This window comes from Hemiscyllium ocellatum, chromosome 14, assembly GCF_020745735.1.
Source record: "Hemiscyllium ocellatum isolate sHemOce1 chromosome 14, sHemOce1.pat.X.cur, whole genome shotgun sequence".
Taxonomy (NCBI): Eukaryota; Metazoa; Chordata; class Chondrichthyes; order Orectolobiformes; family Hemiscylliidae; genus Hemiscyllium; species Hemiscyllium ocellatum.
Window position 1 is genome coordinate 33416765 of NC_083414.1, and position 25509 is coordinate 33442273.

Here is a 25509-nt window from a genome sequence, read left to right on the forward strand (position 1 = left end):
TGAGCTACATCATGTAGTCAACTATGCCACGTGTTTCTCTTTTGAATACAACCAGAGGGCCAGACATAAATTGTGTTCAAAATTGTACCACTGTTGAGCAGTATTTTTTCATTTCAAATCAACACAGTCAGTGCAGTAGGAAACATATTAGAATTTTGTTTTAAAAAATATTTGCTGTAATGAATATTTCCTTACATACGTAAGAGTAATAATCTAATGTAGTTTTACTGGTACAGGTGAAAATCAATCTAACACCAAGTAAAAATTTTAATCATAGTGATTTAAACTACCTGTCAGTAGCCTGATCTTAAAAACTGAAATTGACTTTTCAAAAGTCTACACAAAGCCAGTTACAAATTATATTACAGTACAGTAGTCAGTTTCTCAGAAAGTTAACAAAAACACACTTGTAAAAGGTGCCTTAATTTTAAGAGGCTCTTTGAAGGTCTGCAAATAGGAGTAATTAGAAATTCACAATAGTGATTAATCTGATTTGGGGTGTGACCAATCTTGAAGATTTAAGGCTGCCTTCCAAGTAGTATGTATGTAACACAAGTGCAAACAATTGCAGAAATTTGATTTGTACAGGACATAATTTGTATTTAAAATTCTTTGATCTTCCATTCAATTTCAATTGAATTGCACTGGAGAGAACAGCATAACCTAGTGAAAACTCCTGCCTTCTATTCAACACTATACCAAAAGTCCAAAATATATTTCTCCAAATAACTGCTTAAGATTGATACAAGAACACATTCCATTTGTTACTAAAAAAAATGTAAAGATTACTTGCCATTTTTCTTAATAAAGGTCTGGATTAAGTTTTCACTTGTCATTTTAAGAAGAAGGAACTTTGAATAAAGTGCTGATTTAAAGCAGGCAAGGAGCTTGTATGGTAGTTAAAGAAATACTTCAAGAGGCCACATAGAATCAGATACAGAAGAAATACAAAACAACCATGTAACTTAACACAACCTAGTTTCTTTGCCAGTGATTCTACACAATAGTTAAAGCTAAATTAAGAAAGAAAAGCAATAAAAATGTAATATCAAAAAGTGTACAGAAGTAGACAGAAAATGATTCTGAGTCATTATATCATTACTTGCAAAAGAAATGAGCAATGGGCAATATTTGTTCAGATTTATCATCAGGTCATGGTTTTCAAATTGACTTGTAATTTGTAGCAACATGCAAACAGGAACTGCAATTATTGCAGTTTCCAATATTTCAATAAACTAGAACTATGGTGTCACTGGATACTGGCCAAGATTGGATAAGTGTACAATGGTTGAATGAGTGAAGAATACAATCCCTGCCCATGATGAAAAATGCTATTAAACCAATTTTACATAGGTTTGACTATGCTAAGGTTAATTAAGAAGAAGAAAATTGTGAACATTCAACTTAGTTCCATGACAGTTCTTTGAGCCTAGAAGTCAAGCCTGTCATAGCTTATAAAAGAAAGACATGTATTTATATTGTGCCTTTCATAACCTCAAGACATCCAAAGCAATTTACAGTCAATGAATTTCCCTTTTTGAAGCTGTGTCACCGAATGTATTAATATAGAAAAGGCAGCAGGCAGTTAATCACAGCAAGGTCCAACAAAAAAATGTGATAATGACCAGATAATCCTTAGTTTATGTGATGTTGTTGAGGGATAAATATTGAATGAATTATCTTTAAAAAGTGAGCAGACTTGAAAAATTAATAAATGTATTTGTTTGCTTCTAAGATTAAAAAATATTATATTCAAACATAAATAGTTTAAACTTTTGGCAGTTTTAGCATGATTTTTCTCTTGATGTGGGTTATCCAAGGCCAACCCAAAACCAGAAGATGTAGCTGTCATTACCACATTTGTCATGCAGTCAACTTCTAAAAATTAAAACTGCTCTCAAATTGTGCAAAACATATAGAATTAAAACGCTTGATGAGGTCAAACCCATTAAAGGGATTGGGTTTTTAAACAATTAAATCATGAAGTGCATAACCCTGTTTGTTTTAACTAATGAGTGCCTTTAACCAGTAACCAACTACTAGTAAAAGAGATTATTTCATCCAGATTTTACAAACATTAATACTTTTACTGGCTACAAGATGTACTTTGTACATATGGATTTAGAATGTAATAGTGTCCTACTATTGGTGAGGTTTCTGACTGAACGAAATATTTCAATATGGCTGATGATATCGAATTAATTTGCTTATTATAAGTATGATGGTGGATTACTTGTAGTTTATGTAATTACCTGTTCAAAATGTAGTTTTGTTTTAATAATGAGTTGCTGTCATTAAGATTTTTCTCATATGTGACTTTATGGAAAGGTTAGTGATGGTACAAATGCATCAGATTATTTAAAAGGAAATATAAAAGGAAATATAAAGGAAATATTGAGTAAAAATGAACAGGCTTTAGGTCATTCAAGCAGAAAAATAGTAAGGAGGTCTATTCAACAGGAACTGTATGAACAAAGGCAGATTTGTCACAATTTATATATTTCTGTAAAGCTATTAGGAAATGCAAAAAATACTTATACAAATGTATACATGGGTACACACAAACTACAATTTCTAATACAATATGCATAATTTTGGGGGAAAATGTACCTATCTGCATGACCCTGCCGAAGACAGATGTGTTATCAACAGTACTGCAATTCCACCGCCGGTGTCTGAATTGATGTTGGCATTCCTTGATGCCAGTTTTAGCGCCCTCTCCAATATACTGCATGTGATCCCGGTACAACTGGCAAAGCTTCTTTTGGCCTTGAGAAAGCCCAGCCAGTTGGCTACACAAAGGCTGGGCTCCTATAATGTACACTTCTGGTATTTGAATGGGATTCATGGCTAAAGACCTGAAGTGGGGAAAAGAAAAAGTTTAGGAAAAGGTGTCTTCTCCAAACACAATTGCCAAGAATTTGTCATTTAAGGGGGGATTTTGGTGAGGAAACTTGAGGATAGACAAAAACAAAACTCATAATCTACTAAGCATAGAAAATGGTGAAGACAAAGTACAAAAATAATTCATAACTCTGAAGTGTTAGTGCAGCAAGAAAGTCTATGTGAAATTTAACTCAATTAAGGTATAAATCAACTCTAAGACAATAGGACAATTATAGATATATATTAAACATTTGAAAATTAAATGTTTTCATAATTTGAAAGTGTTGGTGAACCATTCATTTTGCAAACACCGTTGCTAACAACCATCCAAAAAAGAAAACAATAGTAATATTTAAAAGTAGATTTGGTGTAACAGTAAACAGCATTAATTAACACAGAAAGAAAACTCAGTACTTCCTTCACAGCTCTGGTTGAATCATTTTAAATTCAGTTGACTTAAATACAGTTTATTGTAGCCAGCCAGATTTATTCAGGTGTTGAGATTGCCCAGTTACGTGCAACAGACACAATCCTTGCAGAATATTCCAGATGATTGTCATGAATTAATTCTTAATAAAGTACTGCATTTGAGTTATCAGCTAAATTAAGTGATAGATATTTTTACATTTATCAGTTTAAAAAGTACTCATTTTAACAATTACAACTACAACATTTAAACGGCATCTGGGTGGGTATATGAACTGGAAGGGTTGAGAGGAGTAATGGTCAAATGCTGGCAAACGTGACTAGATGTATTTAGGATATCTGGTCGGCATGGACGAATTAGACCAAAGGGTCTGTTTCTGTGCAGCACAGCTATATGTCTCTAAATACAGTTGTGAGGAAAATATCGTGAAAATACAAACAGCATGATTATCCCAGCACAGAAAGAACGTAGTTCCCAGATGATACAGAATTCTTAGACATCAATGGGGGTAAAGTCATCTGTGCAAGGGAGGTTCTTTAATTCTGTCAATTACTTTGATCGGTCTAATACAAGATTTTAATAACGGTTAGAGACCATTGCATAACCGACGCCGTGAGGCTGCATTTACCTCAGTCGGTCCGGTTTTCACATTTTACCGCTTTGATAAACATTTTGAGGAAATGGACTCTGCATTTCAGATATGTTAAGCATATGTCACGGTATTAATGTCGTTTGGAGTTTAAAAAAAACACGAAGGGATCACATGTGCGAACTTTGTACTGGGATGATGTCTACACCACGGGATTTCAACGGGTTTACCCCATAACCATACAACTCAGACACAAAGCTGCACCGTTAACGCCTAATAAGGATCACACTTATTAATTAGACTTTTTAAAAGTGGAACTCACCACCAGGAGCTTGCTTCTACCAGGACCTGTTTGCAGCCCGATAAGAGAGTGGCAGTAACCAGCAGGTACCTCCAGGCCATGGCACTTTTCAAAGCTGAGTAAACCGCCCTTTGCACTGTCTCTCCTCCACCCTGCACAACATAAATCAGAAACCATACACATCAAGGAAGTCGATGAAAATAGATAGACGTTCACAAGAATGATGACTGGTAATGCAGTAATGTTAACACGTACCTTTAGGTGAAAAGATAGCTCCTTTTGTTCAAGTCCCATTTTTACCCTTCATTGGCTGACTGACCATCAATTACACTAACTCACGCACATCTGGGACAATTTACCAGGTGGATCTGAATCATTGTCATTGGCGAACAGTTGCAGCCCGGACCAGATCAGTCTCATGAACCACAATTTGAAGATAACTTTGCTATTCTGCCTCAAGTGGGATATTCAGGGGTGTAACAGATAATAGACTGAAGTGTGACCTAATCACTCAGTTGGGAAACCCACCGTTTTTCAGCTTAGCTTCTTCATTGAACCAAAATTGGACAAACCAAGATCTATGGCTTTGGACGGTTAATGTCACAGAAATGAACATTTGACGCTCTTTAACATCCTCTGACCTGTTGGCAAAGGCTGAATTCAACTGATCCTGCACAGGTCTGTTTTTGATAGTTTTGAAATATAGCCAAGGTAACCAAAGGAAAGGGGAGAAGTCTCCTTAATTATTCTCAACGGAGGTGATAATTTACGTGTAAACATTTGCCAAGAGGTGGTAACTCCTAGTTTGCGTTTGAGTATAAAAACGCAACAGATAATTATCGGAAGAAATGTGTCCATATCTGAAGTGGCAGCCTCTAAAGTCGTTCTAATCTTCGGGAAGCAATACATAATAAATATTAGCGTCCTTCAACAGTCCTTTTCTACATTTTAGATGTTAACAGATTAGATAGGCTATGAGAGATGGTCTAACATTATAGGGCAGTCTGAACTTTCACACAGGTTTATATGTACAAGGAGTGAAACATATTCCCATTTCGTGCAAGAAACATGACTACTGTCCGGGAAAAAAAATCCGCTTGGTTTTAGAGCAAGAGATCAAATAACTGGTTCTTTAAAGATAATTTTCTCTATTATTTACTGAAGCCATTGTACCGCCCTTTAAATATATAAATACCAATCCAAATCATATTTCCTCGACTTTATAACTCCTGACAAGCACAGAATTTTAGGGAGGACGCCATTCGGCCCTTAGTACCTACACTGATTACTGTAACCTGGAGCTAACGTCACTGCTGAGCTCTGATTGAGGATCTAACTGGATTTTATTTTTGCAGGGCAAAAGTCGATGAATTACACATGAAAAAACGGTTCTATCACATTCCATTTCTCCTCCCAGCTTTGGCTAATTAAGTGGGACGGAGACTTGAATTGACACCTCCACTGATACGGGATGTTTCCCCTGGGAAATAACACTTCGCCAACAGGTGGCAACTACTTAGAAAAACCCGAACACGTTCTTCCGAACGATTTGAAACAAGTAACATGTAGGAAAGTTCAGCCAGCATCACTTTCTATCCAGATTTACGTATGCAAAAAGGAATTCGTTTTCAGCAATGCGACTTCACGTTAAAAGGCAGAGATTGAAAAGTGATTATACCAAAAAGAAAGTCATTTTATTAACTTTGTAATATGCACACACGTCACATCCTAAATATCCCACCACCACCCTTGATGTACAAGGAGAGTGCGGTATAGCAAGAACACGTCGATCTGAGGACCATCCTAGAGACCATGTTTCCTTTGCATGGAGAGAACATTATATTTAAATTCAAATCTAACCCCTCGACCTGAAAACTCACAACAAGTATACAGATTATTGCTGTGAATTAGTGTTATGTACAGTCCACACTTTTGGAAATATTAGGGGCTCAGCCTCACACAAGGAAGAGTTTATGTGTACAGTCCTCTAAACCTCTCAGTCGAATCAACTCAATAAATCGTTACAGCTAAACTGTGTGCTTCCAATCCAAGGCATGCACCCGATCCAAAACTCAAACGTTACATCAAACGCAATTCTCTAAATGATCCATTACATTTGGAAACGTTGAAACAAAAAAAAATGACTCACCCAAAATGAAGTTAAGCCAAAACTTGAAGGAGTTTGGTTTATTTAATAATTAGTTTATTCCCTGCACTTTGTCGACCTCCAGTTAACTGTCAAAGTATGAAATTTCTAAAGTATTTTATTTTCTACAACGCCATGTAAATGCTTTCGTCACCAATGTTTAATCAAATCCGACCATTGGAACATCTGTTCTCTATGTTACCAAGCTGCGGTGTAGCTAACTTTTTTTTCAAGAAATCTTAAATAGAACTGCACCGCGCCCATAAATTAAAGACCCTTTCCATTTCCAACCTAGTTGTGTCCATGTTTCCAATTTCAGACTGCAGTTCTACACCAGTTGCATAATTCGTCCTGCTGCTTTCTATTGGTGAAGCATGATATCAAATTGTTAGACATAAGTTTTCATCAGCAATTTACATATTCTAACATCTCATTCTACTTTTGACAGGCATCCGAAAGACAATGTTTGGCAAGTCTTCCCATCTCAGGACTGGACAAAATCACCTCCGTTTTGCAGGCACATTGAAACCTAAAGGGCTTTTCGCGAATACCTGGGTGACATTTAAAATGTTTGGGTTTCAACTAACACACTCCCACTAAGCAAACAAATGGACAGAAAGAGCAGTGAATTTTGCGATCCGTTTGCAAAGCAAAACATTCAGATTGCTTGCCAGAACTGTGTATGCGGATATGATTGCATTGACCTACAAGTTGTACTGCTGGCGTGAAAATATGTATGAAAACTTGCTGCCAACCGACTAATAATGCTGAACCACCATGAAACGGTGACAGGGCAAGTTCAGCGAAAAACCAGGCTGTCGGCTGGGAAGGGAATTAAGGTGGCTCGACTGAGCTAAAATATGAACACAAAGGTTTCGCTTTCAAATCAAACGTTTCAGATAGTCTTTTTCTCCAGTGATGTCTAATAGTTACACTGGGATTTTGAGCAATGAAATTGGTTACACTCAGTTTGCCTGTGTACCAACATGCTCAAAATTACTACATTTCCACCAAACTAAAACATAACAGTACTTTGCCAATAGATTTTCATTCTACCAATGTCTAATGATTGATCTGGCACCTTTTAAATGTTCCCATCAAGTGGCATAATATTGAAAATTAAGGTACTGCATCACGACCTCGCTTTTAAATGGGCGTCCAACTTCCAGCATCCCCGAAACACCCGACTTCAAATCAGCTTTCGGTTAACCCAAGAAAGATAGAGGCTGGATTTGTTTTACCATTACTAACAGGAAACAGTCCACGGATAAAAAAAAGGGTAACGCTATGCCCTTTATCCTTAGTTACAATACTTTCTGAAAATAGATGTATTAAAAATCTATGCAGCTGATAGATCCGTGTCCTCAACAGGTACTCTCTGAATATTTCTCAGCATCGAAGTTTTTTTTTCTTAAGAACGGGGATCAGATGCTTTATTAACCTTCAATTACATACAAAGTTTATTACCGTCCATTTTCGAGCAACTTCCAATTGGAAGAAATAGCAGTCTATTGTCTCAAATAAAACCTATCCAAGAAGAACATGTTGTAAATATCTCCATTAGATTCTGCACTGAGATAAGACTAAAGATGGTCATTTACGCACAAAAAAAAATAGAAATTTACACACCCACGTTTCAAATGTTATTGGTAGTCAGTGAAGAGGCGACTACAGTATGTGAAAAAGCTTTCTTTCTTATAAGAGGAAGGTTTTGGTATACTCTGTGCAAAACACGTGGAAAGGTTATTAGTCAGATTTTTTTTTCTTATGTTGTCATATTCACGTGATAAGATTCTAAATTGAAGAAATTGAAATATTCACGATGTTAATATAGTCCTTAATGAAAAGGAACAGTGATTATAATATGGAATTGAATCAAAAATTAAAATTTTATCAAGAATTAATTGGGGAGACAATGATTTTCGTAGCAATGAATGTCTGTAATTTAAGCCAAAAGGCATGCAACATGGTTTTGTACTTCAAGCTACTACCTGGTACATTACCACAAAAAGCTCAATTATTCTAATCTTGAGACGATCTTCGTTTTGAGGAACAAACTATACGCATCAACGTGTATCATAACAAACCCATCTGTAGTTACTAGCTGAAAACAAAGTTTCAAACGCTAGTTCTTGCTTCCAGTAAGAATTCAACGCTCTTGCGAAAATTTATAAAAATGCTGAGTTTTAAACCAAAACAGCAACAAGCCTAGTCAATACAAACCCAATTCTGTTTGCCACACGAAAACTCCCATTGTAAATGGCGAAAGTAAGGAAAAGTGCATTAAAATTAGAGGGCTGATGAATATCTGGATTTTATCTAGTCACGTCAGATACATTTTTTATAAAGCAAATACAATAGGCCTTTATTGACTCTAACGAAAATCGATGTGACCGTTTGAAATTAAAATAGGCTTGATGCTAGGGGGGTGACTTTTGCATCCCGTGGCCTCTATAGCCGAGGAGCCGACTCTTTTGAGAGTTACTTCTAACAACAAACCCGTTCTGAAGAGATCCAAAGCAATAGTTCTGTGGGCAAATTGACCTTTTTTTTCATCAAAGCAGATGTAAACTAATAAAATTATTAAGTATGAAACGAAATATTTGGCTTGGTGTCCACAGACAAGTTTGTGGCAACTGAGTTTAAAGACACTATTATGAAAAAAAGAAAATTCACTTTCCCAAGGTCCTTAATTGTTTTATTTAATGCGCGGTACGATTCACTTCAATTTCCCGAGTCTAAGCCAATTTATAAAACGTTCTGTCGGTTCTGGGCTTTTTAAAAATGTTTTATCACTGAAATATTCAGACTGCAATCTGATACACTAACAGATGATAGGATTGTGTGGAGTCAACCGTCCTTCTACGACTGTTTGATGATAATCAATGCGAGATAAGTGCACTACCGCTAGCAGTCACAATATTTGTTTATATAAATTGCACTAAGTGCACTTAGTACATGTTAGGAGATCATCAAAAAGTTATGTAAATATCTTCCTAAGCAGAAATATTTAAACAGGAAACTGTTTCAGTCACATGGGTTGGGTGGAGATTGTACAGCATACTGTAATATACGTGAAAAACTCGATTTCTTAACTAGAGCTGGTGACAGAGCAAAATGAGAACAGAGATTGACTAGTTAAGATTCCGACCCAAGAACCATTTACACCTTCAAAAGCAGAACGACAGCACCTCATAAGGAAACAGGTTATTTCGATAAGCCCAACAATTTCATGTCCTCTTTCTGTTGCTGCTGTTCAGTTAGGAGTGATCTACACTTCTCCCATTCCCGTGACTTTTCTGTTCATTTAAATACTCTTAGACAACAAATAAGTAAGTCAGCTTTTCACTGCAGGAAGTGGAGAATGCTTTTGTTTTAGGAGAAATTGAGAAGTGGGAAAAGAGCTGACAGACAGCCGTCCAAACGTCTTCACTGATTTTGTCCCAAACATGATGAAGCACAGAGCGGCTTTACTTGATATCCGCAACCTCACATCTATCACCTAGATGTCACAGCCTGGTCATTTATCATTAAACCTGTCTCCAGATACTCTTACTTATCTGGAAATTCCAATGTCCAAAGCCAAATTGAAAAGCAATATCAAAACCATCGTCTATGCTCGTAAGATATCAGGAAGCTAGAAGCACTCGGCTATTAGTTTATAACAAAGGATTCCAACTCAATGCAATTTGCAGCTAGCGGCCACTCTGCACAGCTCGGACAGACTGCTGCACGGTAAACAGCAGAGAGTGGATGGATGAGGTTTCCTCACAATGCGAACGTTACTTCCGTAATATGATTATATGATAACCATCAAAAAAAAAGAAGTGTGTTCATTGGGGGAGGGAGGGGAGTTAGGCAGGAGCTTTGCAAGTGACATCCTGCGGGCTATTTTGTTGATTTGATTTTCCTACGGTCATTTATTTTTCACAATTCGTCTGTTTTGAAAATAAACTGTCAGAAGAATTTGCAGTCGATCTAAAACACTTTTATCTATTTAATATGTTCAATCAACGCAGAAGGTTTAAGTCCCAACCACTTAGAAATCGGGGGCTGTTTGAATTGAAATTGGTTCCGAAACGTAGAAGTTAAATTCCAAACCCGCACCAACCACCCCAACCCCAACCCACGCCCACACACACAAACTTCCCGTCAAAGTGGTAAAGAAGGTATCTTCAAAACCAGCTTAGGGGTTAATGATTTCAGGAATCTTGTGTTCGACACATGGGGGCTCCCTCACCCCTCGAATGATCTAATGGGATGGAACCAGGGCACCTCCGAAAACAAAATACTGGGGGCAGTGGGGATATAGCTGTGAGACTTCGAAATAGTTTCCACTCGAGGTGAACTGATAGGTTACCTGCCTGTGTTCGTCAAAATGGCGAACTGAGTGCATTTGCTGCAATTCCAAAAATAACAATCGTTGTGGAATAGATTGTGTTGGTTTAATCTGATATACATCACACCTCTGAAACGGAGGTAGCTTTTTTTATATAGCAATCTGTAAATATATTGCTCCTCACTCTTCAATAGCATACCGCAGTTAGTTTCACCAGAAGCGTCTGTCCATGTGTTTTAGAAAACCCTTGTATCATTTGACGTTTTCCACATCTAAGCTATTTCTCGCAAAATAAAATTCCAGAAATAGTCATCGGTTGACTTATTTGGATGCTCAGTGTAAGTTAAGGAGTCGGGCTGTGATTAGAAAAAAGTCAAGCGTCCAGTATTATAATAGGCCAGGGCAATCATCTTCATTAAAATGAATATGTAAAATGATGGAACTTCGCAAGTAATTAATCGTTAGCAAGAAATACAACATAATCTTAAGACATCTTCTGGAGAAGTTTAGTCTCAGCTATTGAATTCCTCCGAACAAAAACAATACCACTTATTTGACGAGTCGTTTGCAATTTGTTTTCTAACTTCTAGAGTTGAGGTGGGGGGTTGCTGGAGGAAGACAAGGTAGCCAGCACCACCAAAAAAAACCTCTCAAACACAAGAGTTCATCGTCCCCAATAACACTCACTTCCTCACGCTCCCCCAACAGCAGAGAGCCTGCCACTTCTAGTAAAGTTTTCCAGAACATGCAGACACTGACATGTAACCTCCTGCAAAGGTAGGAACCTTGTACGCCAGGCTCTCATCTCCCCGCCCCCAAGAGAGTGCCTCCTTCTCTTCGGAGAGTTTAGAATCAGAAGCCAATTATACGACGTTATTTCAGCGATTATTATTTCTGCTCAAGGCAGACAGTCTATCGATTCCAATTACAGCCACCACCACACCCCCCCCCCCCCCCCCCCCCCCCCCCAACCCATTCCCCTCACAATCAACAGGAATAACAACTTATTGTTTCAGGCCCGGGTTAGAAACTGCGCCATAATAAGACCCCATTTTCCCCTATCCATGGGCATCTTTTTCTAAACACACGTCCCTGTCCGATGCCTGGACCCCTTCTAATTCCAGAGAATTCGTTTCTACATGTCCAATCCCATTAAGTCGGTCGGTTGAACTATTCAGGGCGATTGTTTTAAAAAGGGCAAACTGTAATAATGCAAGACTTCCTCTGAATATAAAAATATGTAAATTGGCCCCTGCAACTGTACATAAAGCTGGCGAAAGGGAGAGAAAACCCTGCCCCACGACACTATTTCCGTTCGTTTTGCTTAAAGGCATCAGCATAAAGTTCGTGATCATCCGGAACTGCGAACGCAGTCCCAATTGTTCTCCAATGTATAGTCTGCCGCTTGCAAGCACTGTCAACCATTCTGCTTAGGGTCACCTACTGTTTGAGTGTTTCGAAATAATGGTGCTATCTTCCAACTAAAAGTGGAATTCGACCCATAGCATGTGTGCAAACTAACAAAAACCGGCACCTTAATCTTCGCAGTTCTTTCCAAATGATGATGTTACCGGGTAGCCGTGCGAGCAGAGATTCCCCGGCACTGCCAATCCACTAGCTTCAAATGGCCCAAATTTCATTTTCATTTGCACGCTTGAAGTTTGATGCTGCTGAAAATTTCGGGCCTTGGGTTTGTCAACGTTTGTTTTTATGTACGGGGACAATCAGCTTTGATTTGTCATTCTGTGCCGGAGCCCTGAAAACATATTCTTTCAGAAGCTGCCCCAGCCCGGGTCAGTAAACACTACTTTGAGGTTAACAAGCCTTCAACTCAATGGTCATATGAGACCAGTGGACGACTCTATTTTCTTTGGCACTCCATTAACATTGCGAATTTAGCAGGTTGTAAATCAAATCATATTCGTTATAGTCACGGATTGTTGCTTTTCTCCCCCCGCAGCAGTGTGCACGGTGAAAAACCAGGAATCATTACATGGGAACAACTTCCTGTGGTTGTATTTCTCCACATTCTCGAAGTGGCAGTTCAGCAAACTGACATGGGGCCACTTAAGTGTGATTTAAAATCACCCCTTTGACTTCAACGGTGATGTCTCACGGAAAGCAAAATATTTATTTGCACTACGTTATTGGTATACAAAACCTCGGCATTATTTTGTTCACTGTGACATTTTTTAAAAACTGTGATATAGTTTTTTATTAGCTCCCTTTAATTCGAGCTATGCATCTTTAAAGAGATTAACCTGAACTATGTTTTGGAATGAAACAGACGCTCGAAGGGTCACTCCACACTAGATGGAGCTACACACCGTTTGGGAAAATCCGGTTAGTTACACAGAATTTAGAAAGTATATGTTTGTAATATTTTTACGAATTAAAAGTAATTGTGCACATACTTCGTTTTTTTTTATGTCATAAATTTCCCGGGGGGGCATTTTCACACGGTGTGGGCAGAAATACCTGCACTACCATCTGAGACAATATGCATGTTCACCCAAACTGAAGCCAGTTCTGGACTGGACTTCAGTCATGTCATTGTTATTACATTCCTGTCATGTACAACAGTTAGCATTCAAATAGAGAACCATTGAGATGGTGAGCTCGGAGAAGCTTCAAAGAAGCGTCTTTGATGGCATAATCAGCCGCAATCTGCCTGGGTGCAATTTATAAAAGCCACTTCGTGTTAGGAACAGGCTCTGCAGTTTTTATACAATACCCAAGTTTAAAAAAAGCAAAGTTCCCGTCTAAACTTAAGAGCCGACACATAATTGTAGCGACTAATAGTTTACTACAGCGTCCGATGGTAGAAATGGTCATGATTCGCACAGCTACCGCACGCTTATGTTAAAAGTTCCTTTATAAGATAACACACTGTACATCTCTGCTTTAAAAAATACCACGAACGATCCTGCCGCCTCATGGCAGACCTACCCCCATATTTCTTTGGCAAAGCGGTCACCAAGTAATCCAAGCTTAGAGTATCAAGCAGGTAACTCCTCTTGCGGTGATCTGGTGCTTAATATCTTGATCCCTCCCGCCAAAGCATGAAACGGGTTAGGCACGGGATGTCCTTGGCGTGAGGGCTCCGAGGATCAACACGATGAAAATTGGCTTTCAGACTGAATTATTGAAACCTGGCTCAGCGAGTTAAGCGTCTCAACCGCATTCCCTTTCTTAACTGATCCAAGTGGAAAATATCAACACTATTTCCCCTCCAAGGAATGAGGGCTATTGACATCAATGTCCATCTGCAATAGAAATAATTAGTGCTTCTAACAAACTGTGGGCGTGATGTGCGGAAACACTTTGGAAGGAATAAAATATTCAGGAACAAAATGCCTTTGGCCAGATCGTCAGCAATAAACTGGGAGTGCTTTCCCCAGCAGAACCCCCCCTCCCCCCCTGCCCCCGCACTCTCTCCCTCTCTGTCTTCTGATCTCCGCTGGCACTGGGTTCAAACAGGCAAGATTTCCTTCTTCCAGCCTCGAATCAAGTTTTCGGTCGGTCCTCGGAGTTGGGATTTTGCAGCAGCCCACACAGCGTCCGGGAGCTGTTAGAGCGCGGAGTCCGCAGACCCTGAGCGGTCCCACACACATGGTTCAAAAGTCCTGGCTGACATTCTGGGGCTGTGGTCAGAAGCCTGCACTTTGCGGAGTTGGGTGATCTGCCTGTAGACAGCCCCAGCGCTCCCCTCTCTCCCTCTCTCTCTCTCTCCTTCCCCTCCCCTGCTTGCAGTATTTCCTGAGCTCCTCTGTGCGGCTCAGCCTTCAGGTTTTATATCCAATCCACTGGCGTCCGCAGCCACAGCAGATCCAGGCAGCGCGATCCACACAGGACCATGATCCACAAGAGGCTCCGTGCTCTCTGCTCCAGCGCCTGGATCTCACCTGTCCTCCCTCTCACCCACCCCCACCCCCCCTCCCACCCCCACCCCCCCTCCTCCTCACTCCCTCACTCTCTCCTCCTCAACTCGGAGCCCTGACTCCTCCCGCGGGCAAGTGGCTGGACCAGCCCGCGCATGCGCCGCTCCCTCCCCAGCCCCAGCCTGGAAGCTGACTGCTCTGTTCCCCACCAGCCATGGGAACCCCCTCGCCATTTCACACCGACTGTTCCACCACTCACAACCCATGGGCAACCTATTGCTCAGGCTTTTTGTTCCACCTAAAACCAGAAGCAATTTATAACTGAGCAACAAGAATCACAGCCCCGGCTGGAGGATCCACTTCCACACCATTACAACTTGAGTGGAAACCATGAACCTACAATTAAAGTGTTAGCTACGAATGACCTAAGAAAGAATGTTAGTGCTGACTTTTTATTTTATCTTTTTCAAAATTTTATTTGCAATCGTGGGTTTATATTTCTGGTGCAAGGGTCCTCATTACACAAGCAATAGAAGACTATGGAAAATACATAAATTTGAAGAGTGCAAGTTTGTACCTTGCTATATATTTGTGTGTAACATATATCTACCGATATTAATTGATAGTTGCATCAAGTTCGAGAGACTGATATGATCTGATTTATCCATCAGCGAGGCAATTAGATAAACAAAGAGCCCCTTTCCAACAAAATACGAAGCAACTGAAGGGGCAAACGAGAAATGTGAAGACAGTCAGACTGCGCTTTCTTTTTTGGGGGGGGGGGGTGGTGGGGAAGAGCTGGTGGGCCGGATGCTGGCCATCCTGCCCATGAGCTGTTGTATCATCTCGACCTTGCATCGAAGTTTACAACTGTCCAGCCTGTTCAAGTATTGTAAGGTCTCCACACATACACACACACACGCTCCCAATGTAGCTGCTTCGATTTCACTTGGGGAAAGATGGGACAACAACAGAAAGAGCCCCTGAGTTTCTGATCGGGTTTGTTTTTACTTTCCTGAAGAGAAGAAAGTTTGATTTGATAGTGAAAGGCAGAGCGAAGGGAAACGTAAACTGTCCGCTCACGGACTTTCCCAACAACATCCGGCAAAGGTTCACAAGACGCCACTGAAGTTAATAATGAAAAAGAAAAACATTGTTTTTTTTTAGAAAAAAAGCTGCTTTCGGAGGAGTGTCGGATTCAAGTGAAGGATTCCATCCAGACGTTACAAAACTCCCGACCAGAATCGTTTCCTATAACCAACTGCAATATTAACGCCACGGAATCGTTGGTTTCCTGGTGATCCTTTGATTGGAATAGTTTCTGCCTCATCCTCCAGCCGCTCTCTCACTGCAGTTCAGTTCCGAACCTTGCTCCAATGCTGTAATTAAAGGCGATCTTACGTCCGGAAAGGGTGGGAGACACACACAACAGGGAGGAATCGCTGCGGTATTTCGTACTCCCAGGCTAACATTTTCGTGTTTTCAGCAATAGCACATTACAAAGGTCATCTGTTGCACTAAATAGAAGTTTCCCATCTAACTAACGGTTTTAATGGCTGCTAGAAATCTGTTCACCTTAAGAAAACTAAAGGGGACACTGTTCAGTGATACTCGGATCTAACCCCCTTCATTGTTTTGTTTCGCCAAATCCAACTTTTCACTGCATTCCACTTATATGCGGGATTCACTAAAATCAGCCAGGATCTGGAAAACAGAGTTCATGGAAAATGCGGACAATGGTTCGAGACCAGACGGTGATCATTGCAGGAAAAAGTGCTGGGCTCGCACCGGGAGATCGAGCCATTTCCTAACCGCGAGGGAGTGAAATCCAAATCATTATTCGCCATCTAACGCATATTTGTCAAGAGAATGTGTATCAAACCCTTCAGCTGCTGCTTTTACAGCGTGTAAAACTCTGAAGTCGGGGGGGGGGGGGGTTGCTTCACTTTTGCAGCTGGGGATTGGAATAGCTGTTCCGAATGGTGGGGCAGAATTTGTGTGTGTGTGTTTAATTACCGCTCAGGATCTACTGAAGGAACGGGCGGGGCTGGGGGCTCTCTTAAACTCGAGAGAGAGAGAGCCCTTTCCTGCGGCCACTCTTTCCAACAAGCACCCGGGGCCACTGCGGGATTCCCGTTAACCAGAGGTGGGCTCTACAGGAGACTCATTCATAAACTGATACCCCTTCTCCCAATATCCCCCACTCCCTCCCACGATGTTCCCCCACCCCAACTCTCATTTAGTAATGGCTCAGGGATTCAAGAGGAACCATGCGTTCAGGATTTGCCAGTGGTCTCCTAGTGGATCCTTCACTATCTGCAAACCTGAAGGTGCCAATGGGCAGCAGGTGGCTGCAGGAAATCACCTTTCTGCCCTTGCTTCTGACGCTCTCTCTCCCCCCTACTATTACAACTTTCAAACCACAACTGGCGTTCATTCACCTTTCACCTCTGGGTATGTGATGGGCATATCCTGGGAGTCTGGTGAGTGCTTCACTGACACTGGGCAGTCCTGTTGGTATTGGGTGACATGAAGAGTTGCTAACTTCTGATTAACCAGCAGCTCCCAGAATATAGAGCATTTGCACTGGTGACCCTAGTCATTGGTGGCTACTTAAATGCCTGAATGGTACTGAGTTCCCTCAGCTCTCTCCCACAGAATTGACATGTGTTCCCCATTAGTCTTCTGACCAGTAGACAGGACACCCCTTAGTCTGACAAAACTCCAGCCTTCAATATTACTCATCCCAGAAGGGATAAAATTGCTGCCTGAATCAGTGCATATACATATTGTTGTTTAGCAAATGATTCACAATAGCCTGCTTATTAATTTCTCTTTCCATGTAATATATAGTGTGACAAGCTTACCAGAATTTTCATCATTTGTTGGTGGCACCATTGTGTGGAGATGGAACACACTACCCATTTCAATAACATAGTACCCACATTAGGCAAAAGTGAGGACTACAGATGCTGGAAACCAGAGTCTAAATCAGAGTGGTGCTGGAAAAGCACAGCAGGTCAGGCAGCATCCAAAGAGCAGGAAAACCAACATTTCAGACAAAAGCCCTTCATCAGTAGCCACATTAGCCAATAAGGCCACATTGAAGCCTTTTCAGACTCTGGAAAAGAAATACGAACAACTTTTATTTGCATAATGCCTTTAACATAATTAGACATCCCAAGGTGGTTCACCAGAGCATTATAAAACAAGCCACAAAGCACAGGAGCCAAAGTAGGCCATTCTCCCCATTAAGTCTGCTCCACCATTCAATGAGATCATGCCTCATCTGATAATCCTCCTCCACTTTCCTGCCTTTCCCCCATGAGCCTTGATTCACTTGCTGATCAAAAGTGTCTTTCTCAGCTCAATGACATTAATTCGCATGAACAGATACTAAATCAGATGACCAAAAGCTTGTTTAGAGAGGTAAGTTTCATGAAGTGCCTTACAGGATGAAAACAGAGAGACAGAAATATGTAGGAAGCGATTTCCACAGCTTAGGGCCAGGATAGTTGAAGGACTGGCCACCAATGGTGGAGAAATTCTAATTGAGAATGCATGAAAGATCAGCAGTCATATAACTTCAATAACTCTTGGCACTTACAAATCAATCTCCATACAATAAAAAATGCAAAGAAAGCCATATTGCAATTTCATAAAGGCAAAGACAATAAGAAAAGTTCAGAAGTTATTGTGGTGCACAGTTACTCATTCTAAAATGTGTTTTGTGCAACTTGAATTATCTAAATCCATTAAAATAAGAGGCATAATGAAAACACTCAAATTTCACTCAAAATTCCACAGATAGAAGTTAAATGTGAAATTAGACCAGGTACAGCCCCCAAAATGTTTTGTATCATAATCCAATTTAATGTAATCTTTGAAATAGCAAATAGATTAACAGCAGAGTGACATTCTACTTACTGATTTTGCAATCCTAATTGCAAGATACAGGACTGCATTGCAATGATTACCCAACAATTCTTTCCCTGATGGCAGGTTTATCCAAAGTTTTCTTATTGTAGGATCCAGTTATTTTTATGACTGTTCACTTGCTTTCAGCAATTTCTGTATTTAGACTTCTAAATATCTCTCCTCAACCATAGTTCCAATCTTTCATCATTTAGAAAATCCTTTGATCTATTGTTGATATGTCCTAAGTAGATGACTTCATGCTTTGCCACACCATTTGTCATAATTTTACACATTCATTATATCTATCAATGCCTCTTGGCTACTTTCTGTTTCAATCTACTCTAGTTACCGTGTGGCTTAATTTAATGTCATCATGAACAAAGATAACAGCTCCTGATTCCTTTATCCAAGTCTCTTGTGAATATAATGATAACTCCAGTACCGACCACTGAGGAGACCACCTGTCACACCTTCTCATCAAGTCTTCCCTCTAAGCATCTACATTTGTTGTTATAAAGTTTTTCATGACCATTTAGCATTATAACTGCCATGGAAGAGATTGCTTGTAACCATAATGGAGAGGTAATTAGGAGGATGGGAGATGAATAGGACAGGCCAAACTGGACTTGTACATAGAATACTGCGATGTCAAAACTTGCCTCCATTCTGGGAGATGTCTTATACAATAAACAGGGAGACAAAACTGTCCAGTTGTAAGAGGCATTTTCAAAGCCAAATGTTTGAGGTGCAGTGTGCAATGACTCACATATTATAAATGTATAGTGTTATTTAGAGAAGAGCAGAAAGTTATTTCAGTGTCTCACTCTCAGAACTCTTCCTTTAGCTACAGCCCCCAAAAATTAGGGAATTAGTTTTATGTCAAATTACTGTTTGTGGGATCCTGCTGTATACAAAATTGTTTGCTAAATTTTCCGGCTGAAGAACAACTACTCAATTTCAATGAAATTTATTACGTGAAGAATTTTGGAATGTTTTGATTAGTTGTGATAAACACTAAATAAATAAGATCCTGCTCTGTATATGGGATTAACGGTAATAAAACAAGGCTGAAACTGTTTTTTCTTAATATTTTATTCTCAGACGTTTGAGGGTTGGCTCTGTTGGCCTCATTCCTGATCCTGGAACTCTTTGACTTCCTTAATTCTTCTGTGTTGTAACTGTGTGAAATACCATTTCCGCACTATTTGCTTTGCCATTTGCTGATGATCCCACTAGCAAGGTTATGCTGGATTACTTTTCAGAAGACTAATCAATTGCTAGTTCTAGCAACATGTTCAGTCAATAAAGATATTTTCAATTATTTTTCCAACATAACCTTCAGAGTATTTTGCCATCCAAATCTTATTTGATCTCTTTATGCTTTTAGTCATCCAACCGAGTGACCTTACATTTGAGGATGGAAAAATTTCGGCCCAACCAAACTACAGTTAAGGGCAATCTATCTATTTGCCTCTTGAAAAATAACATGTTTTCTTTGCTCATCTGTTCCCCAGATGTGTTGCCTAGTCAGACAGGAAGGAGTCTGGTAAATGTCAAACAAAGCAATGAATGTCATACATTGACACCTGCCATAACTGTGTCCCTACTCCAAGACCACGAGGAATGCATTACAGATGCAATGTCCATCCTCAATACTGAGATATGAGAAAGTACCTGGGATAATATGTAGTTTGTTGAAAAATTTCCAAAAGATTTACAGATATTAAAATCACATTTTTTGGCAGCAAGATTATTCCAAAGAAACTATGGCACAAAGGAAGTTAATTGCCATGAAGCATTCTGCTTGAGACTTCATGAATTATGGGAATTAAAGAATGATGGGAGGCCATTTGGCCCACATCTGTCATCATCAGCTCTTCAAGTTCACCCATCTACTCTAGTTCCATTTCCCTGACTTTTCTCTCATTCAGTTCCTTTTAAAGATGTTGGATTAGTTGTCTGAATATCCAATGCACTCCCTTTATTAAAATTTACTCTTAATTAAATTACTTACATTGGTCAAGCACATCATAGTCTTTTAGAAATTCATATTGACTGGGCCCAATCAGCTTAATCCTTTTGAAGCATTTATTCACTTCATTATGGACTCCATTTCCAAATGGCAGTAGTAAGAATGCTCATTAGTGTGAGCAAGTCTCACTAATTGGTTTTGAGCACCAGGAAACTGTGACTACTGCTCCTGATTTTCTGTCCATTCAGAAGACGAATGCATGTTGTCCTTTCTGCATTTGGTATTCAGAATGTTGTTTCTTAGAAATTTGCCAATATCCACGATAAGTAATGTGAAATAGCTTCTCAACATTTTCTCTTTTTAAACACTGTGCCATATTTTCTGAGTTCAGACTTTCTGTACAATCTGTATATCCAAAAAAAATTGGAAAATTCTGATTCAAAGGAGTAAAATTATGCTGAATTTAGGGCAGAGAATTTAGGTCATTCAGTCAAACAAGACTGCGCTGGTGTTTTTATTCCTTAGCTTTAATGTACTTGTCTAATATCTTTTTGAAAGAGTCTAATCTATTTATCTCAATCATTCTTTGTGGTAGTGAGACTCATATTCTAATGTGTCATCCTGTATTCTTTATTATTTTGCTTTTCTGCCCCATTTAGTTTCTTAATTTCTAAGATATTAAGTGATAGAGTCATAGAAACATACAGTATGGAAACAGACCCTTTGGTCCAACCTGTCCATGCCGACCAGATATCCCAACCCAATCTTGTCCCATCTGCCAGCACGCGACTTCCAAACACTTCTTATTCATTTACCCTTCCAAATGCCTCTTAAATGCTGTAATTGTACCAGCCTCCACCACATCCTCTGGCAGCTCATTCCATACACATACCACCCTCTGCGTGAAAAAGTTGCCCCTTAGGTCTCTTTTATATCTTTCCCCTCTCACTCTAAATCTATGCCCTCCAGTTCTGGACTCCCCCATCCTAGGGAAAAGACTTTGTCTATTTATCCTATCCATGTCCCTCATAATTTTGTAAACTTCTATAAGGTCACCCTTCAGCCTCCAAGCTCCAGGGAAACAGCTCCAGCCTGTTTAGCCTCTCCCCATAGCGTATATCCTCCAACCCTGGCAACATCCTTGTATATTTTTTCTGAACCCTTTCAAGTTTCACAACATCTTTCTGATAGGAAGGAGACCAGAATTGCATGCAATATTCCAACAGTGGCCTAACCAATGTCCTGTACAGCTGCAACATGACTTCCCAACTCCTGTACTCAATACTCTGACCAATAAAGGAAAGCATATCAAAAGCCTTCTTCACTATCCTATCTACATGCAATTCCACTTACAAGGAGCTGTGCACCTGCACTCCAAGGTCTCTTTATTCAGCAACACTCCCTGGGACCTTACCATTAAGTGTATAGGTCCTGCTAAGATTTGCTTTCCCAAAATGCAGCATCTCGCATTTATCTGAATTAAGCTCCATCTGCCACTTCTCAGCCCATTGACCCATCTGGTCCAGATACTGTTGTAACCTGAGGTAACCCTGTTTGCTATCCACTACACCTCCAATTTTGGTGTCATCTGCAAACTTACTAACTGTACCTCTTATGCTCGCATCCAAATCATTTATGTAAATGAGCAAAAGTCACGGACCCACCACCGATCCTTGTGGCACTCCACTGGTCACAGGCCTCCAGTCTGAAAAACAACCCTCCACCACCACACTCTGCCTTCTACCTTTGAGCCAGTTCTGTATCCAAATGGCTAGTTCTCCCTGTATTCCATGAGATTTAACCTTGTTAATCAGTCTCCCATGGGAAACCTTGTTGAATGCCTTACTGAAGTCCTTATAGATCACATCTACTGCTCTGCCCTCATCAATCTTCTTTGTTACTTCTTCAAAAACTTAATCAAGTTTGTGAGACATGATTTCCCATGCACAAAGCCATGTTGACTATCCCTAATCAGTCCTTGCCTTTCCAAATAGATGCACATCCTATCCCTCAGGATTCCCTCCAACAACTTGCCCACCACTGAGGTCAGGCTCACTGGTCTATAGTTCCCTGGCTAGTCTTTACAGCCCTTCTTAAACAGTGGCACCACATTTGCCAACCTCCAGTCTTCTGGCACCTCACCTGTGCCTATCGATGATACAAATATCTCAGCAAGAGGCCCAGCAATCACTTCTCTAGCTTCCCACAGAGTTCTTGGGTACACCTGATCATGTCCTGGGGGTTTATCCACCTTTAACCGTTTCAAGACATCCAGCACTTCCTCTTCTGTAATATGGACATTTTGCAAGATGTAACCATCTATTTCCCTCCAGTCTATATCTTCCATATCCTTTTCCACAGTAAATACTGATGCAAAATATTCATTTAGTATCTCCCCCATTTTCTGTGGCTCTTTTTCCAAAAAAAAACTCATTGTGTCACATTTAACTGGGAGTAAAATTTTGTAGGGGTCTAAGTGATATAGGCGTCAATGAAACTTCTGACAGAATTGTGTGAGAACATTTTCCAGGGGTCTACCTTGATGTAGGGGCATCTTTCTTGACAGTGGTGCACTGAGTTCCTCGCTCAGCAAAAGCAAGTATTTAGTCCAGGAGGATTAGAGGTTGTTAAATGCCTATTTAATGGTCCAACTCTTCTCATTAATATTCAGCTTCCAGATGCACCAAACAAACTGGACATCAATAAACCTCGACATGGAAACCAGAGCAGGTACCTGGCAAATTCTGCTTGTTGCTTATTTCGAAGGGTATCTATATTGGACACCGGCACCAATAAATCAAAGCATGTTTGATGGACACCAGCCACCCACCTTACATTTATTCTCATTGGTATCTGCTATGTGCTGACCATTAAGAACCTTCATGGCACATCTCCAATCCATTTACAGTACGATTTTATACTTCAATGTTCACCTTGTACTGCACCAGCAAATTACATTGTAATGTGTAATGTGTCAGCAAGGACATGTTTCACCCAGCTCATTAACTGGACCACGCTGCATCTCTGGGCTATTTGTTTGCTGTGTCTTTCGCACTTACTCTGTCCAGATGCTTACAGCAGCCCTGCCTTGCCTCACTTTTGTGCACTTTCCCATCAGCCAGTGTGACCAGTCTCATATTATTTCCATTTTGCCATGCTGTTTTACTCAGACACAAAGGAAGGAAGCTTGTTATAGTTGTCAGCAGATTTCTGTCAAGTCAGAAGGGATAGGCTTCACTCAGGTGCTTCCAAGGGCAGCTTCCAATTGCAGGCGAGGGGCTTGAAAATGGTCAGTTAACCTATCACAGCGGTCAGAGTCAGGATGTTGTCCACATAAGGGATGAGGAGGCCTGTCTTATATGTCAGGGACAAATGCCAGGAACAAACAGCTCCAGACTGACAGTTCTTGTCTTGGCACACAGTGAGCATTTAAATGACACATGTGCAAGTGATGCTTGTCAATTCTGGGATATGCTGGTAATATTGAGTTGTTTCAGGAATGGTGCATGGTAAAATGGAGTTGGAATTGGACAAGAGCAGTGCTATAAATGAAGGATAGGTAGTTAACAAGGTGGGTTTGGTTAGATACAATGAAAAATCTTATTAGACCTTGGACCAAATATCTCTCCAAAAAACCTGATTCAATTTATCTCTTGGTATTCCTGGACTTGTTGCCCCTGGTCCTTTACTCTTAGACAAATATGCTGACCCTGAATTCTCACTATTCTACCTTTAAAAGATTCCCATTTTAAGACTTATCTGCAAGTAGCTGTTACCAGTCTAAGTTTGCCAGCTCCTGCATAAAAAAAATTGAACTCAGCCTTATCCCAATGTAGACATTTAAAATCCTCACTTATCTCTTTCTACAATGACTTTGAAACATTGAGTTGTGGTTATTATTCCCAAAATGTTTGCCCACTGACACTTCAACCAGTTGACTAGCTTCATTACCTAAGTCCAACACTGGCCCATCTCTAGTGGGATCACCTATATATTGGCATAAAAGATTCGCTTGGATGATCTTTAAAAGTTCCACATTGCCTAATCATTTCGTGCTAAGGCAATCCCAGTTATTGTTAGGAAAGTTGAAATCCCCTACTATAACCGTATTCCTGTCATGCAAGTCTGTGATTTGCCTGCATATTTGCTCTTCTCTTTCCCTCTGAAGGTTAGATGGCCTCTAGTATAATCCCAGGAAAGTGATTGCCCCATTATCATTTCTAACCTGTATTCAAATGTTGATAGCCTTGCAAGATATATCTCTCTTATTACTGTTGTGATGGTCTCCATTATTAATAATGTAATGACCCCACCTCTATCATACTTGAAACCTCTATATCCTGGAATATTGAGCTGCCAGTTCTTCCCCTCTTTCTAATCCCTCCTTTACGAGACTGATGACAGGACTGACATACGGGAATAGACTGAATATAGCTGGGATTATAATTCTAACAGGATTCACCTGAGTAGATGTAGGGAGGATGTTCTCAATCACTGTGGAGTCCAGATCCAGGGGTCACAGTCTAAGCATAAATGATTGGCCTTTTAGGAGAGAGATGAGAGAGAATTTCTTCACCCAGACCACCGGTGATATTTTCTGCCACAGGAAATCATTGAGGCCAAACTATTAAGGCTTTTCAAGAGAGAAATAGTCACAGTTCTTAGGGCTAAAGAGATCAAATGATATGGGGCAAAAGTGGGAACAGAGTACTGAGTTGGATGATCATCCAAGTTCATAGTGAATAGCAGAGCAATATGAAGGGGCTGAATAGCCTACTCCTGCCCCTATGTTACTACTCTCAAAGATACTGAAACCTGGCAACTGCAGACCTATCGGCTTAGAATCAGATTTAAAAAACAATGAGAAAACCACGGATGCAGGAAATCAGAAATTGCTGGAAAATCTCAGCAGGTCTGGCAGCATCTGTGGAGAAAAGTCAGAGTTTACTTTGATTTCTCTCTACAGATGCTACCTTACCTGCTGAGATTTTCCAGCAATTTCTGTTTTTGCTTTTGGCTTAACATCAGCTCTGGGATCGTTGGTGCTGCC

The 25509-nt window shown here is 40.1% G+C and overlaps 1 protein-coding gene across 2 annotated transcripts in view; it reads right to left on the reverse strand.

Moving 5' to 3' along the window:
• wnt5a (wingless-type MMTV integration site family, member 5a) overlaps positions 1-14601 on the reverse strand; it is a 28901-nt gene extending 14300 nt beyond the window's left edge. The window contains exons 1-3 of one of the 2 annotated variants that reach the window (XM_060835587.1): positions 13638-14601; positions 4225-4355; positions 2611-2858 (exon numbers count right to left, since the gene is read on the reverse strand). In XM_060835587.1, the coding sequence (XP_060691570.1) occupies positions 2611-2858; positions 4225-4355; positions 13638-13643 (385 nt within the window). In that variant the 5' untranslated portion in view covers positions 13644-14601. Of the gene's footprint in view, positions 1-2610; positions 2859-4224; positions 4356-12222; positions 12248-13637 lie in introns of those variants that run through there. The other variant, XM_060835588.1, reaches the window with a different exon arrangement.
• Positions 14602-25509: the final 10908 nt, after the last annotated feature.